Source organism: Pongo pygmaeus, chromosome 8 (assembly GCF_028885625.2).
Source record: "Pongo pygmaeus isolate AG05252 chromosome 8, NHGRI_mPonPyg2-v2.0_pri, whole genome shotgun sequence".
NCBI classification, from domain to species: domain Eukaryota; kingdom Metazoa; phylum Chordata; class Mammalia; order Primates; family Hominidae; genus Pongo; species Pongo pygmaeus.
In genome coordinates, this window is record NC_072381.2 from 73,194,252 (window position 1) to 73,210,620 (window position 16,369).

The 16,369-nt window shown below is 40.2% G+C and overlaps 1 protein-coding gene across 1 annotated transcript in view; it reads right to left on the reverse strand.

Moving 5' to 3' along the window:
* Positions 1 to 7,298: 7,298 nt before the first annotated feature.
* VPS26A (VPS26 retromer complex component A) overlaps positions 7,299 to 16,369 on the reverse strand; it is a 50,076-nt gene continuing 41,005 nt past the window's right edge. The window contains exons 7-9 of the mRNA XM_054436638.2: positions 14,073 to 14,141; positions 11,544 to 11,686; positions 7,299 to 9,002 (exon numbers count right to left, since the gene is read on the reverse strand). Of these exons, the coding sequence (XP_054292613.1) occupies positions 8,889 to 9,002; positions 11,544 to 11,686; positions 14,073 to 14,141 (326 nt within the window). The 3' untranslated portion in view covers positions 7,299 to 8,888. The remainder of the gene's footprint in view (positions 9,003 to 11,543; positions 11,687 to 14,072; positions 14,142 to 16,369) is intronic.

A 16,369-nucleotide genomic window follows, 5' to 3' on the forward strand; every position in this document is an offset into this window, starting at 1 on the left:
CAGGTAAGCTGCCCGGGAAAACGCCTGATTGTTAAGGAAAAAGCCGTGCCGTAAGGGTGTTCTTTCAGGGAAGAGGAAGATTAGCAGGGAAAACCACTAGAGATAATTCTCGTTCTCTTTCTCTGTTTTGTTGGTGATTGGGACCAGCTTTCCCTAAAGAAGGGAAAATAATCAGGCATCTTTGGGATGTCATAGATGAGCGGAGGGGGCCTGTTAGTCGTGTCACGTGATGCAAACTAGTACTTTGGTAAGCAAGTGTCCAGAAGCACGTGGGTGAGCAGTGAGAGAGTGGTTGGTGGAGCAGTGACTGCGAATGCTCAGAGTACGAGTGTGTCTTGCGGACTCAAACACTAAATAACATTTCCCAAAAGTTTCTTGCATTGTTAACCGTCATTTCCTGATATGGTAACGTTAGCGATAATAACTTGGTATGCCCCTCAGAAATGTTGCTAAGAAATATTGTTGCACTATTAAACCCCTTGTATTACGTAAGTACTTTTGCTTTAATGTGAGCAGTTTGTGTACATCATCCTAGCAGCTATGACCACATAGTTGTGACCACATGGCAAAAATACGTGCTCTGTACCCCAGCCGTAGTTTAGTTCCATTGCATTTGTTGAATACCGTGTCCTCATGTGAGGCTGCAACATGTTAAATTCAAAATTTAACCCGGGCGTGGTGGTTCACGCCTGTAATCCCAGCACTTAGGGAGGGCGAAGCTGGTGGATCATCTGAGGTCAGGAGTTCGAGACCAGTCTAGCAAACATGGTGAAATCCCTCTCTACTAAAAATACAAAAATCAGCAGGGCGTGGTGGTGCACACCTGTAATCCCAGTTACTAGGGAGGCGGAGGCAGGAGAATCATTTGAACCTGGGTGCCAGAGGTTGCAGTGAGCCGAGATCGGGCCACTGCTCTCCAGCCTGGGCAACAGAATGAGACTCCGTCTAAAAAAAAAAAAAATTCACAAGTTTAGCATCTCCACATCTCTTTATACTTACATCATTAAGATCTTACAACTCGAAGGAACGTGTTATGTAATATACAATACTGTATGTCTAATAGGATTCCAGTAACAATTTGCCACGTGTCTTTGATTCACAAAATAATTTTTAAACATCAGGGATACAAGGAGAAAGTCCTTTGCTTTCAAAGTTTCTGATCTGGTTTTGGTAATAAGAACAGTACACGTTAAATAATGCACTTATTACTCTAATAGACTAATGGCAGTTCAAAGAAAGGAGCAATTTTAGAGTGGTAAGGAGATTTCTGCCAGACTTAAAAGTAAAACATATAGAGAAGCGGTAAGTAAATTCTAGTCGGAGGAAACGATGTCAGCAGAGGCTTAACTAAGGAAAAGACATATTGAAAAAAATTTAAGTAACAGAGTTAACGCAGACCTAATTCTATGGCTTACAAATAGTGATTATATTTTTGAGAAGAGAAATCATTCATTAGGAAGTACCTAGGATAGACTAGGCTAAACACAAATATGCAGGGAGGAAAATTACAACTTTAGCAACAGTTCCAGCTGAAGGTGGTAGATTCCTGTGTCTGAGTTATGATGGAGACCATGTATGTAGAATGGAGAGGTTTTACAAGACTCCTTAGATAATGTAGTGAGTGACTAAATATGCTAGAAAATGTTAATAAACAATGATGTCTCATCAGATTTGGAAACTAGGAGAATGAAGGATAAACCAAACATTTAATACGTAACTGAGGCAAGCACTATCTTGTTCCTTTTAATCTTTTAATATGCTTGACAACCATTTAGAGGTATTATTGTCACCAGGTTAACTAACTTGCCCCAATAAGTGGTAGAGTCAGATACAAATCTAAATCTTTTGTTGTTGTTGTTGTTTTTGAGACAGTCTCACTCTGTTGCCCAGGCTGAAGTGCAGTGGTGCAATCATAGCTCATTGCAACGTCCACCTCCCAGGCTCAAGCAATTCTCATGCCTCAGCCTCCCGAGTAGCTGGGACTACAGGCCTGCACCACAGTACCTGGCTACTTTTTGTATTCTCTTTAGTTTCACCATGTTGGCCAGGCTGGTCTCAGAACTCCTGGCCTCAAGTGATCCACCCGCCTCGGCCTCCCAAAGTGCTGGGATTACAGGTGTGATCCACCGCGCCCAGCCAGTCTTTCTGATTTCAAAGCAAATAGGTGGGCTTTTTGGACAGGAGCAGCATATTGGGCCAGAATCAACATTTGTACGAGTCTTTTATTTTTGGAAGGGTGATCCTGAACTCCTGGGCTCAAGCAATCCTGTGTCAGCCTCCTGAGTAGCTGGAACTACAGGTGCATGCCACAGCACCTGGCAGTTACTAGTCTTACAGATCTAGCCCACCCCTAGTATAGTTTTACAGAAAAAAAATTCTCAAAACTATTTCAACTGTAATTTTGTTTGCACCTCCTTGCAGGTAGAAAGTGCAATCTGAATTTTATGATAGCACATACAGGCTTTCCCTTTCAGCCATTCATTAAGTTCTACTATAAATATTGAAATGGGAAAATTCAATATGAAATTTTTGCTTTTACAAAAAAAGATGTCATATCTATACTGGTTATGTCATATTTATAGCAGTAAGTGTAATCAGCACCTAACACATATTAGAGCCTCTATAAATGTTTTATTTTGCTTGTTGAATGAATTAATGCAGTAACTATGTAACTGGCATCCTCCTATACTTTGCCGTAGCACCATAATGATCTTTTGAAAACACAAATCTGGTAAGTTACTCCTGCTTAGAGTCCTTTGGTGATTCTGAATAAATGTTCAGATAAAGCCCATATTCCATCGTATGGCATCCAGGCTCTCTCCTAAATTGGTTGGCCTTATATGCCTCTTCCAGCTTTATTTCTACTCCCCACATCTACCATTCTATTCATGCTGGAACTATACACCAGTTATATCATCGTTTCTCACCTCTGTACCTCTGAACACACTGAGTGCTTCTCTTACACATCACAGGTCCCAGTAGAGGCTCTATCATAGAATGAAAACTATCGTAATTGTGTCTCTGGGTCAGTGGTTCTTAAATGTTAGAGTGCGACAAGATTGTTGGGCCCCATCCCTGAAGTTTCTGATTCAGTAGATCTGGAGTGGGATCCGAGAGTTTACATTTCTAAAACATTTCAGATGATGCAACTCTGCTGGTCTGAGACCACACTTTTGAGAACCACTGCTCTGGATTAAAGTTCCTTCAGGGTAGGGGCAAGATAACACTTACTCCATTTTGCATTGCTATAACAGAACACCACAGACTGAGTAATTTGTAAAGAAAATGAATTTATTTATTTCAGTTCTGGAGGCTAGGAAGTCCAAGATCAAGAGGCTGGCATCTGGTGATGGCCCTCTTGACATAACCTGGTAGAAGGCATCTCATGGCCAGAGAGCAAGACCTTGTGTGTCAACTCAGGTTTCTCTTTTCTTACAAAGCCACCAGTCACATCATGGGGGACCCACAGTAAGAACTTTTATCTAATCCTAATTACTTCCCAAAGGCCTCACCTCCAATCAGTATATGAATTTGATGATTAAGTTCCAACACAAAAAATTTAGGGGACACATTCAAACCGTAGCAAGCACTAACTGATAGTCTGTAAATATGCTAAATCCATGCATGAATACGGAAATAAATAGGAGAAGGGGAAAGGAAGTGAGAGAAGATAACCTAGGTGGCAGAAATAATACAAGTTAATTTCTTCTTCGCCTTTGCTTTTGCTATTTTTTTTTTCTTTTTTTTGAGACAAAGTCTTGCTCTCTCACCAGGCTGGAGTGCAGTGGCACAATCTCGGCTCACTGCAAGCTCTGCCCCCTGGGTTCACGCCATTCTCCTGCCTCAGCCTCCCGAGTAGCTGGGACTACAGGCGCCTGCCACCACGTCCGGCTAATTTTTTTTGTATTTTTAGTAGAGACAGGGTTTCACCGTGTTAGCCAGGATGGTCTCTATCTCCTGACCTCGTGATCCGCCTGCCTTGGCCTCCCAAAGTGCTGGGATTACAGGCGTGAGCCACCGCGCCCGGCCTGCTTTTGCTATTAACAAAATCTGGTGTAGGTTTCACAAAAGCACATCCTGTAGATTACTCTCTCATACCTTGTCTACCAAATTTTGTAATTTGAAGTTTCTAGTATTTTTCTGACATTAAGGTTGTCATGATCTAGACACTATACTATTGCTTATCCTAAGTGAACTTTTAAGATTTACTCTTGGCCGGGCACGGTGGCTCACGCCTGTAATCCCAGCACTTTGGGAGGCCAAGGCAGGTGGATCACAATGTGTCCAGAGTTTGTTCCTTCCAGTGGGTTCGTGGTCTCGCTGATTTCAAGAATGAAGCTGTGGACCTTTGCAGTGAGTGTTACAGCTCTCAAAGGTGGCATGGACCCAAAGAGTGAGCAGCAGCAAGATTTATTGTGAAGAGCGAAAGAACAAAGCTTCCACAGCGTGGAAGGGGACCCAAGCGGGTTGCTGCTGCTGGCTGGGGGCTGGGGTGAGGGGGGTGGCAGCCAGCTTTTATTCCCTTATTTGTCCCCCACCCATGTCCTGCTGATTGGCCCATTTTACAGAGTGCTGATTGGTCCATTTTACAGAGCACTGATTGGTTCATTTTACAAATCTCTAGCCACGGAGAGCTGATTGGTGTGTTTTACAAACCTCTAGCTAGCTAGAGCGCTGATTGGTGTGTTTTACAATCCTAGCTACAGAGTGCTGATTGGTGCATTTTACAATCCTCTTGTAAGACAGAAAAGTTCTCCAAGTCCCCACCCGACCCAGAAGTCCAGCTGGCTTCACCTCTCAATGAGGTCAGGAGATCGAGACCATCCTGGCTAATACGGTGAAACCCCATCTCTACCAAAAATACAAAAAATTAGCCAGGCATGGTGGCACGTGCCTGTAGTCCCAGCTACTTGGGAGGCTGAGGTAGGAGAATGGTTTGAACCCGGGAGGCGGAGGTTGCAGTAAGCCGAGATCGCACCACTGCATTCCAGCCTGGGTGACAGAGCAAGACTCCATCTCAAAATTAAAAAAGAAAAAAAAAAGGATTTAGTCTTAGAATCATGAAATGTTAGAGCTGGAAGGGATGGGGCACCTGTCCGACGCATTTGTAGAACTTGTACAGATGGTACTCACATGGTGCTGCTCTGTCTTGCTTTCTTTCCGGGGCATAATACCACTCCTGGAAAACCTTTGCTTTATTCTAATACTGAGCTGCATAACAGTTCTAATCCATAATTATGTTATATTTTAGACCTGTATTTTTTTTTCTAAATGAGAGCATCTTTAATTTTATAATCACTTGTTTTTGAAATCCCTTAGCTGTCTAAAAGCCTGGGCTCTCAAAAGAGCTAAAAAATCCCCTTCCTGGGAACAACCAGGAAAGACTAACTTTTATCCTGAGACAATAAATGGGTACCACACGTGAACAGACATTGTAACAAAATTTTATCTTCCATCTATTTTCATAAGAGCTCATTTTATCTTTTCTAAGTCATTTGTTTTCCCGTAAATACTCTTACGCCCCACCACTTCCCCTGTTTTTTTTGTTTGTTTTTTGTTTTTTTGTAGAGATGGGGTCTCGTTATGTTGCCCAGGCTGGTCTCAAACTCCTGGGCTCAAGTGATCTTCCCACCCTGGCCTCAAAGAGTTAGGCACCTGGCCATGTCTCTTGTTTATTTAATTTGCAGGCCCCCAATAACTCATCCTAAGAGGGTAAAAGTTTTTCTTCCCTAGCAATATCAAAACAATGAGAAAATTCTTCATTAGTGAGAGAAATAAAAATTTTAATGGTTTAGATCAGTGGTTCTCAACTCTGGGTAGATTTTTGAGACATGGTGTCTCTGTCACCCAAGCTAGAGTGCAGTGGCATGATCACCTCAGTGTAATTTCAAATTCCTGTACTCAAGATGTGTCCAGAGTTGGTTCCTTCCAGTGGGTTTGCGGTCTCGCTGACTTAAAAGAACGGAGCCGTGGACCTTCGCCGTGTTACAGCTCTTAAATGTGGCACAGGCCCAAAGAGTGAGCAGCAGCAAGATGTATCATGAAGAGTGAAAGAACAGAGCTTCCACAGTATGGAAGGGGACCCGAGCCGGTTGCCACTGCTGGCTGGGGGGTGGCCAGCTTTTATTCCCTTATTTGTCCCCGCCCACGTCCTGCTGGTTGGTCCATTTTACAAACTTCTAGCCAGGCTGGAGTGCATTGGTGCGATCTCGGCTCACTGCAACCTCTGCCTCCCGGGTTCAAGCAATTCTCCTGCCTCAGCCTCCCTAGTAGCTGGGATTACAGGCATGTGCCACCACGTCCGACTAATGTATTTTTGGTCAAGGCGGGGTTTCTCCATGTTGGTCAGGTTGGTCTCGAACTCCCGACCTCAGGTGATCTGCCCACCTCGACCTCCCAAAGTGCTGGGATTACAGGCATGAGCCACTGCGCCCAGCCTGATTGGTGCGTTTTCACAAGCACTGATTGGTGCATTTTACAAACCTCCAGCTAGCCAGAGTGCATTTTACAATCCTAGCTACAGTGTTGATTGGTGCATTCTACAATCCCCTTGTAAGACAGAAAAGTTCTCCAAGTCCCCACGCGACTCAGAAGTCCAGCTGGCTTCACCTCTCAAAGGGATCTTCCTGTCTCAGCTTCCTAAGTAGCTGGGAATACAGGTGCATGCCACCATGCCCAGCTCATTGTTAATTTTTTTGTAGAGATAGGGTCTCATTTTGTTGGCCAGGCTGGTCTCGAATTCCTGGCTTCAGGTGATCTTTCCACCTCAGACTCCTGAAGTGGCTGGGATTACAGGTATTTTTTTGAGGTGGTTTTGTTTTTAATGCTTATGGCCCAGTCTCTGAGATTCTTATTTTATTGGTCAGAGTAGGACCCAGGCCTGGTTATTTTAAAAGCTTCTAAGGTGATTCTAATATGCAGCCAGGGTTGAGAACCAATGGATTAGACATTGTAACTCTTCATTAAAGACACAAAATTTCTTTTTCAGTTTATGACTTCTAATTAACTGGCTGACTTTTGACTGAAATCACCAAATATTAAATTTGAATTATTTTTAAAATTGGTTATGCTACAAAAAGTCTTGAGCAAAACGGATAGGCATCCTGTATGAGTTTTAAGCCAGCCTATTAAAAACATTATACAGCTATTTAAAATTGAAACCAGTAATATTTATAAAAATTCATTATCACAGTTACAGCTTCCTAAACTACTGAACAATCCTATCCTTGACAATAAATCTAACAATGAGAAGAGATTTGAGAATAGAGCTATTTTAATCATGCAAACAGCAAGCTCAGTTTCTGTTTCAAATTCTTTATTATACATCATGGTTGCACAATTTGAGGCTGGTTAAATACAATTGGTTTTCAAAATCTCTTTGAATATCTTCTAGATTACTACATGCAAATGACCATGAAAATATTTGGCATTTTAAAATTTTGAAACTCTGAATAGGCACTTACATGAAGGAAAACATTACCATTCATAGATATCCACATGTAGAACAGATGCTCCAGCACATGGTACATGGACCCTTTTGCCAGTAAAGTTGGTTCCTGACCATTTTATCAAAGTGCCATAGTAGTAAAACAGGTTTAAAGAAATGTAATTTGGGTTATTTAGCTTACTCATAAAGTAAGGTTAACTGACAAGACTTGCACTGAAGTGCATAAAAAAATATTGGTACAAAAACCAATGAATCATAAGTGAAAGTAGTTTCCATACAGCAGGTTTCATTTTGGTTCCTACACTCCACATTTAGTGTATTTGCTATCAGACCCCATGCATATGAATGGATGACTGCAATCTTCTTTTTTAGAGACTTTAAACAAATGACTTGAATTTAGTGTTAAAAAATTAAGAGATGGATGAAGTTTCAATGTGAGTTTAACTGGCCAAAGTTCGAGTTTAATAAACATGAAATTACCCAGATCTAAATAACTACATGCTTCACAGGTCCTCCTGAGTCCCCCATCCCAAAATTTTCCCCTGAAAAGAAAATGAATGTATGAAGAAAATAATATTTGCATACACATGGCAAAAAGATTCCTTAAATTGAAATATATAAATATGTTTCAAAATATTTATGGAAAAAACAGTTTTAACAAATCTAAAATGCCAACCTAAGTCAACTCCACATTGCAGAAAACACACAACGGTACTACTGGAAAATAGCAAAACTGTTACTTAATATGGCCAAAAAAAAGGAGGACATAATGACCTGCCACATAACTCTTGGGGAAAGAAATCTAATATTCATAGCACAGAAGACCTCAAAGAGGATAAAATTCTGGAAGCCATGGAATGGTACTCAGAAGTGCCTGCGGTGAAACACTCCATATGCTTTTCTCAAACACATACGTTAAAAACAAATGTAGTTCTCAAAAATATTGAGATGCCATGTTTTAAATCTCTGCAGGACACAAGAGGCCACTCAGGTTTTCTAATTTTATTTAAACACAAAATATTTAATTTTTTGCATGTACAGAATAAGAGGTAATCATTAGCCTGAAAAGAGAGAAGGATTTATAATCAACATTATGCAGAAAGAAAGCAAAATTACAAATACCAGCCTACTCACATGAAAACTTTTCATGTTTACGCTGATATATATCTGAGTGCGTATCATCAAAGTAGGAAGTTAAAAAAAAAAGGCAGCTTAACAAAGTTCCAGTGTTTCAAAGAAAGCACTTTTAAAAATGTATATACATGAACGAACATTTCATTATATCATAAAATAAATGCAGCGCTGTAAGATAAAGGAAGACTAATATATATGGAGTTTTGGCCTTTTTCCGCCCCCTCCGGCTGCAACCATCTTTAACCTGCTGAACTTAATCTCAAGGGTTACAGGAGTTTTTTGCTTTTCTTTTTTTCTCCTGTTCAGTTCACATTTCAGGCTGTTCGGCAGATGCCTGTGATTCTGGAGATTCAAATCGCTGGTGAAAGTTTGTTCTCTGTTTCCTCAGTTTTTCAGGAGCTTTTCTCCATAAAATTATCTCCTAGTAAACAAATGCAAGATATTAACAAATTAATGTTTGATATGATGCCTTATCTCTATGATGCCTTAAATTTTCACCATGGAAATCATGATTGCCACTTCAATTTTAACCATAATAAAATTAAATTCTTCCCTACAAAAGCCCTCCTCTTTTCCAACTGATCCACTTTCTTCCAGCTCTAATCTTGACTGCCCCTTCTACCTCTAGTGCTCCTATCACCAGCACCCATGCATTCCACCACCATCAATCCAATCTGTCAAGAAGTCCTATTGTTACTTTAAAGAATTCCCCAAATCCATCCTTTAATTGTTCATTGCCCTCATTCAAATTCAAGTTCTTGTCACTTAGGTATTAAAACAGCTTCCTGAGAGGCAAGAGAGGCAGAGCCCTTTCTATCTAATACTTCATTATCACTACCAGGTTAATCCTCTCGCACACTGCTTGGATTGCTCTTTAGTAATTCTCAGTGCCTCCAGGATAAATCTCCAAACAGGTATTCATGCCCCTCTATAAACTTTATCCAATTTACCAACATTATTCTCTTCCCTCCCTAGACCATTTTCCCCCGTCGGCCAAACTGAGTTACTCTCTGCCTCCAATGCAATCCAAATAAACTCGCCCTACATCTTCCACAGTCTTCAAATCTCGATTTATCTACCTAACTCTTACCCTAACCAATCCATCCTGAGAACTTCCATCTTCTAAATTCCTAAAATTATTTGCTTCATGAAGTCATTATAGGCTGAGGTTTTTTTTCCCCCAACGTATCAGAATTTAAACATCCAAATAAGTGCACATGGGAAATAATAGACTACCTCCAATAGTGCCATGATATACAATTGATTTTGAAATTGTAAAAATCATGTAATTTATTTCGAAGTTATAAATCACATATGTTTAATTATACAACATTAGGATGGCAATACTGGAATAGGTTTTCTCTCTTCTAAATTACTGTCAAACTATTATTTAAGTATTCTGTTAGTTTATATTATTTTTCTTTTTCCCAGATATCTACAATGTGAGAACATGGAGGACAGATCATGTTTATAAAAGGTAGTTTTTGTATTTTTCATAGTACTTAGCACAGAATAATTTCTAACTTAGCTTTGAACACTCAACTGACATTCAACTACATGTTTATTAATCTGATTCAGAATACAAAAGACCATTCTAATTACTATCTTCATTCAAAATTCACCAAAAGCTTTTAATTGATTTTCAAATGAGAACAAGTTTATAATGAACACTGTATATTAAACAAAGAATTAGAGGCGGCTGGGCGTGGTGGCTCATGCCTGTAATCCCAGCATTTTGGGAGGCTGAGGCAGGCGGATCACCTGAGGTCAGGAGTTTGAGACCAGCCTGGTCAACATGGTGAAACCCAGTCTCTACTAAAAATAGAAAAATTAGCCGGGCATGATGGTGCATGCCTATAATCCCAGCTACTCGGGAGGCTGAGGCGGGAGAATTCCTTGAACCGGGAGGTGAAGGTTGCAGTGAGCTGAGATCGCACCACTGCACTCCAGCCCGGGCAACAGAGCGAGACTCTGTCTCAAAAAAAAAAAAAAAAAAAAATGTATTAGAGGCTGGGCATGGTGGCTCACGCCTGTAATCCCAGCACTTTGGGAGGCCAAGGCAGGCGGATCACTTTAGGCCAGGAGTTTGAAAACAGCCTGGCCAACATGGCAAAACCCTGTCTCTACAAAAAACAAAATACAAAGATTAACCTGTAGCGAGACTCTGTCTCAAAAAAAAAAATTATTAGAATTCAGTCATCTCATGGACATTTATAATAGAATTGTTTAAAAGGGATAAATCAGCAGGGCACAGTGGTACGTGCCTGTACCTCCCAGCTACTCAAGAGGCTGTGACTGGAGGATTGCTTGGAAGATCCCCATCTCAAAAAATAAAAATAGTAATAATAATAGTAATGTATATTTGTTGATAAGAGATATTCAAGACACTACTGAGTAAAAATGCAAATTAAAGAATACAGCTGGGCATGGTGGCTCATGCCTATAATCCCAGCCCTTTGGGAGGCCAAGGCAGGAGGATTGTTTAAGCCCAAGAGTTCAAGACTAGCCTGGGCAACATAGTGAGACTCTGTCTCTACAAAAAATTTAAAACAGTAAGGAAAAAAAAAAGCAATATCCATAATATGATGTAAACACACATACACACATTAGTTGCAATGGTGGTGGAAATTCTGCTGACCTTTACTTCATTCTTTGTTATTACCTTATTTTTTTCTAAATAAGCAGCACGTATTGTTTTTATTGAAAAACAAAAACCAAAGAACTTGTAAGAGAAAACTAAAAGCCCTGAAAAATTATAGTTCATTCTGGAGTACTGCAGAATGATTGGGGAGGGTTCTATCATAGGATTCTATTCTCCTCTACTTCTTTATCTATCATACCCACAGTGTTTTTATTTATTTAGAAACTCCCACTCGCTCAGTACAATGAAGCTTAGAAGAGTGCTTTCAAGGTATTTTTAGATCTGCCGCAAAACATAATAACAGCCTAAGTGGCACCATACCTGCTGTTTGAAGTACCTCCGGTCTTCCTCATCAACAAGCACTAAATTCAAAAAGTACCTTACTGAAAATTTTTTGTTCACATCTCTCATTGTTGGAGTTGGGTCATATCCTGCTAAAAATAGTCTTATTGGAATTGATTCACCTGAAAGAAAAGGAATTTCCACTTAATTCTAAAGATGATTAAATATAGTCACATAACAGGTAGGACTAAGCACTATAGAGTTGACACTAATGCTTCACATCCTCATGAGATGTAAAATAACAAAGACCAGGGTTCATCCTCAGTAGTACTGATATTTTGGGCTGAATAATTCTTTGTTGTGGGGAGGGTCCTATCCTTTGCAGGATGTTTAGCAGCAACCCTGGCCTCTACCCACTAGATACCAGTAGTACTCTCCAAATGTAACAGCCAAAAATATCTCCAGGCAACACCAAACATTCATTGTGAGGTGAAGTTGCCCCTAGATGAGAACTACTGTTCTAGAGTCAGAATACCTGGCTTCAAATCTCTACCACTTATTGGTTGTGTGACCTTGGAAAAATCACTTACTCATTGTTTAAGTTCTTCATCTGTGAAATGGGGAATAATAATAGTATTCACAAGGAATGTGTAAGGACCATATGGGTTAAGATACCTAAAAAACTCAAACAGTGCCAACAGATAAGTGCTCTATAAGTTGTTTTGTTATCTTCTTTCATGAAGTTTACCATAATTTCTAATCATGTGTATAAATTATTGAATACTTGTTACTCATACAATCAAAGCTAAAAATGGACAGAATGATGACATTCTTTTATTACCAAAAAGACTGTTATTCAGAGTCTCATTGCTTCTATTTTCCTAAGGCTAATTCTTTGCATAGTCTTTTTGTTTTTTTTTTTTTTTTTGAGATGGAGTCTTGCTCTGTCACCCAGGCTGGAGTGCAATGGCGCAATCTCAGCTCAGTGCAACCTCCACCTCCTGGGTTCATCCAATTCTCCTGCCTCAGCCTCCTGAGTAGCTGGGATTACAGGCACCTGCCACCATGCCCGGCTAATTTTTTTTGTATTTTTAGTAGAACTGGGTTTCACCATGTTGGCCAGGCTGACCAGTCTCGAACTCCTGACCTCAGGTGATCCACCCACCTGGCCTCACAAAGTGCTGGGATTACAGGCATGAGCCACCACGCCCAACTTTTTTTTTCTTTTTCTTTTCTTTTTTTTTGAGGCAGGATCTTGCTCCGTCATTGAGGCTGGTGTGCAGTACTGCCATCTTGGTTCACTGCAACCTTGCCTCCTGGGCTCAAGTGAGCTTCCCACCTCCCAAGTAGCTGGGACCATAGGTGCATGCCACCATGCCTGGCTAATTTTTGTATTTTTTATAGAAATGGGGGTTTTGCCATGTTGCCCAGACTGGTCTCAAACTCCTGGGCTCAAGCAATCCACCCACTTTGGCCTCCCAAAATGGTGGGATTACAGGCATGAGCCACCACGCCCGGCCCTTGAATTTTTTTTGTTTTTTTTTTTTTTGAGATGGAGTTTCACTCTGTCTCCCAGGCTGGAGTGCAGTGGCATGATCTCAGCTCACTACAACCTCCGCCTCCCGGGTTCAAGTGATTCTCCTGCCTCAGCTTCCCAAGTAGCTGGGATGACAGGCATGCACCACCATACCCAGCTAATTTTTATATTTTCAGTAGAGACAGGGTTTCACCACGTTGGCCAGGCTGGTCTTGAACTCCTGACCTCAAGCGATCTGCCCACCTCAGCCTCCCAAAGTGTTGGGATTACAGGCATGAGCCACCACACCTGGCCTGAATATTTTTTACATAATAATTTTCTCACGCACACCAATTTGCTGAAAGATATAAAACTCATAATTTTACATAAAAACTGGTGGCTGCTGGAATTTTACAAAGTAATGTTGCATAACACAAGAGTACACATACATGCATCAAAAGGAACACAGCCACCTAGCTCAAAGAGTTTTAGAGCACCTAAGACTACATTGCCTCATCTACACTTGGCACTTAATAAATGGTACTGGCTTTGTGATGTAAGTACAAATAGTGAAGAAATCCCAGACATAAATTTTAAAATTGATAAATACTGGCTTCACTGTCTCAGATACTGAAGATTATCTAGTAATGGAACTACTTATTTTCTTGAGGGCCATAATGACTCCAAAAACCTACAGGAATTAATGCTCAGCCATACTCCATTTTGTGGTCAGCAGGAGAAAAAAGATTTACAAAGATGAACTATTGTATAATAGAAGACAATGAAAATATTACAAATTCAAAACTAGAGGATAGATACATATAACTGTCTCTAGTAAATCCTAAATTGAAACTGAAAAATTAAACCTTATTTCAGACTAGGAAATATAATTACAGTCTTCTTTGCAGCTGTACAAAGATGACCTTAAAAGCTATCATTGTAAGAATGGTTTAAGAATTCAAAGATACTTTCACACTAAATAAATACAAATAGAACTGCCATGAACACTTCTGTTTGTACTATACAAAAGAAGTAACTGAGAAGTGTGTTACCTTTTACTGGTGCACCATCCATTATTTCATATTTGGCGATTGTTTCTGTTTCTGTTGTGGTACTGGGTCCTAGTGCAATAATGTAAATAACATTAATTTAAATATTCCAGAATGTAATTACTAGCCTTATGCCTTCTTATTTTTCCACTACATTATTTTTTTTTAGAGACGGTGTCTCGCTCTGTCACCCAAGCTAGAGTGCAGTGGTGCAATCATAGCTCGCCGCAGCCTCAACCTCCTGGGCTTAAGCAATCCTTCTGCCTCAGCCTCCCAAGTAGCTGAGATTACACGTGTGCACCACCATGCCTGTTTTTTTTTTTTTTTTCAATTTTTGTAGAGATGGGTTCTCAATATATTGCCCAGGCTTGTCTCAAACTCCTGAACTCAAGCAATCCTCCCACCTAAGCCTCCTGAGTAGCTGGGACTACAGTCGTGCACTATCATGCCTGGCTAATTTTTGTATTTTTTGGGACAGAGATGGGGTTTCACCATGATGCCCCGACTGGTCTCGAATTCCTTGGGTTCAAGTGATCTGCCCACCTCAGCCTCCCAAAGTAGTGGGATTACAGGTGAGTGAACGCACCTGGCCAAATTTTAAACAACAAAGGAGAATCTGAAGTTGTTTGAAACAACAAAGGAGAATTTGAAGTGATTTTAAAATCATTTAAATTTACTAGCAAGTAGAAACATGGAGATTAAGAAATCACATGTGGGGGTACATGTTCTCAGGACCTCTTGAGATCATGCCTTGGGTGAGAATTTTATTTAAAAATAAAATAATAATAATAAAAGAAATCAGATGTTTTAAATTATGAATACTGACTGTAAATTCTTTTTTTTTTTTTTTGCACATAAGCAACATTGTTTTTAATCCAGTTGGTAAACTTTGTTTTTTATTTATAAGTTCTTATAAAGTGTTGCCTAGAATTACTTTCAGCAAAAAACCCGACAATGAGGCCAGGCGCGGTGGCTCACGCCTGTAATCCCAGCACTTTGAGAGGCCAAGGCAGGCAGACTGCCTGAGCTCAGGAGTTTGAGACCAGCCTAGGCAACACGGTGAAACCCTGTCTCTACTAAAAATACAAAAATTAGCCAGGCATGTTGGCGTGAGCCTGTAATCCCAGCTACTCAGGAGGCTGAGGCAGGAGAATTGCTTGAACCCTGGAGGCAGAGGTTGCAGTGAGCCGAGATCACGCTACTGCACTCCAGCCTGGAAACAGAGGGAGACTCCGTCTCCAAAAAAAAAAAAAAAAAAAAAACCACCCAACAATGTTAGAGGAGAAAGCAAGTTTATATATTTATATATTAAAACCAAAAAGCAGGGATGAAACAATAAATGATATCAGGACAACTGATCAGCCATCTGGAAAAACATAAAGGTGATACATACCTCACCTCTTACATCACAACACATTTCAAATGAATTAAAATTTTAAAAATGAAACAAAATCCCTAAACCACAATATATTACTTCAGCAGAATCAAGCACAGAAAATTATTTTTAGAACTTCAGTGTGAAAAAGACCTTTCTAACCATGGCATAACACCCAGAGGCCATAAAATGAAAAACTGATAAATCTGACTACATAAACATCAATAACTTCTACATGGCATAAACCACCACAAACAAGACAAACAAGGGAAATTTTTGCTACCCTTAATATTAGAAAAAGGAATTCAGGGCACAGTGGCTCACACCTGTAAACCCAGCATTTTGGGATGCTGAGGCAGGAGGATCGCTGAGTCCAGGAGTTCGAAACCAGCCTGGGCAACATAGTGACACCCTGTCTCTGCAAAAAATAAAAAATTAGCTGGGTGTGGTGGCATGCGCCTGTGGTCCCAGCTACCCACAACGCTGAGGTTGGAGGCTTGCTCAAGTCCAGGAGTTCAAGGCTGCAGTGAGCTATTTTGCACTCCAGCCTGGGCGACAGTCTGAGACCCTGTCTCAAAAAAAAAAGGTGGAGGGGGATTGATTTCTCTAATATATAGTTTCTACAAATAAGTAAGAAAAAGAATAGTCCAATAGATAATGGGGCAAAGAATATGAATGGCTTACAGAAAATAAAAATTGTTTTTATTCATATGAAGAGATGTTCATCCTCAATAAAAAACTGAAAATTAAAACTATAATGGAATATATTAATTAGCTTGACTGTAGTAATCATTTCATAATGTAAACATTCCATCATACATCTTGAATATATACAATTTTTATTTGCCAATTATACCTCAATAAAGCAGTGGGGGAAAAATAATCCATAAGAAAAATCCCAAAACTACAATGTAGTAGTATCTCC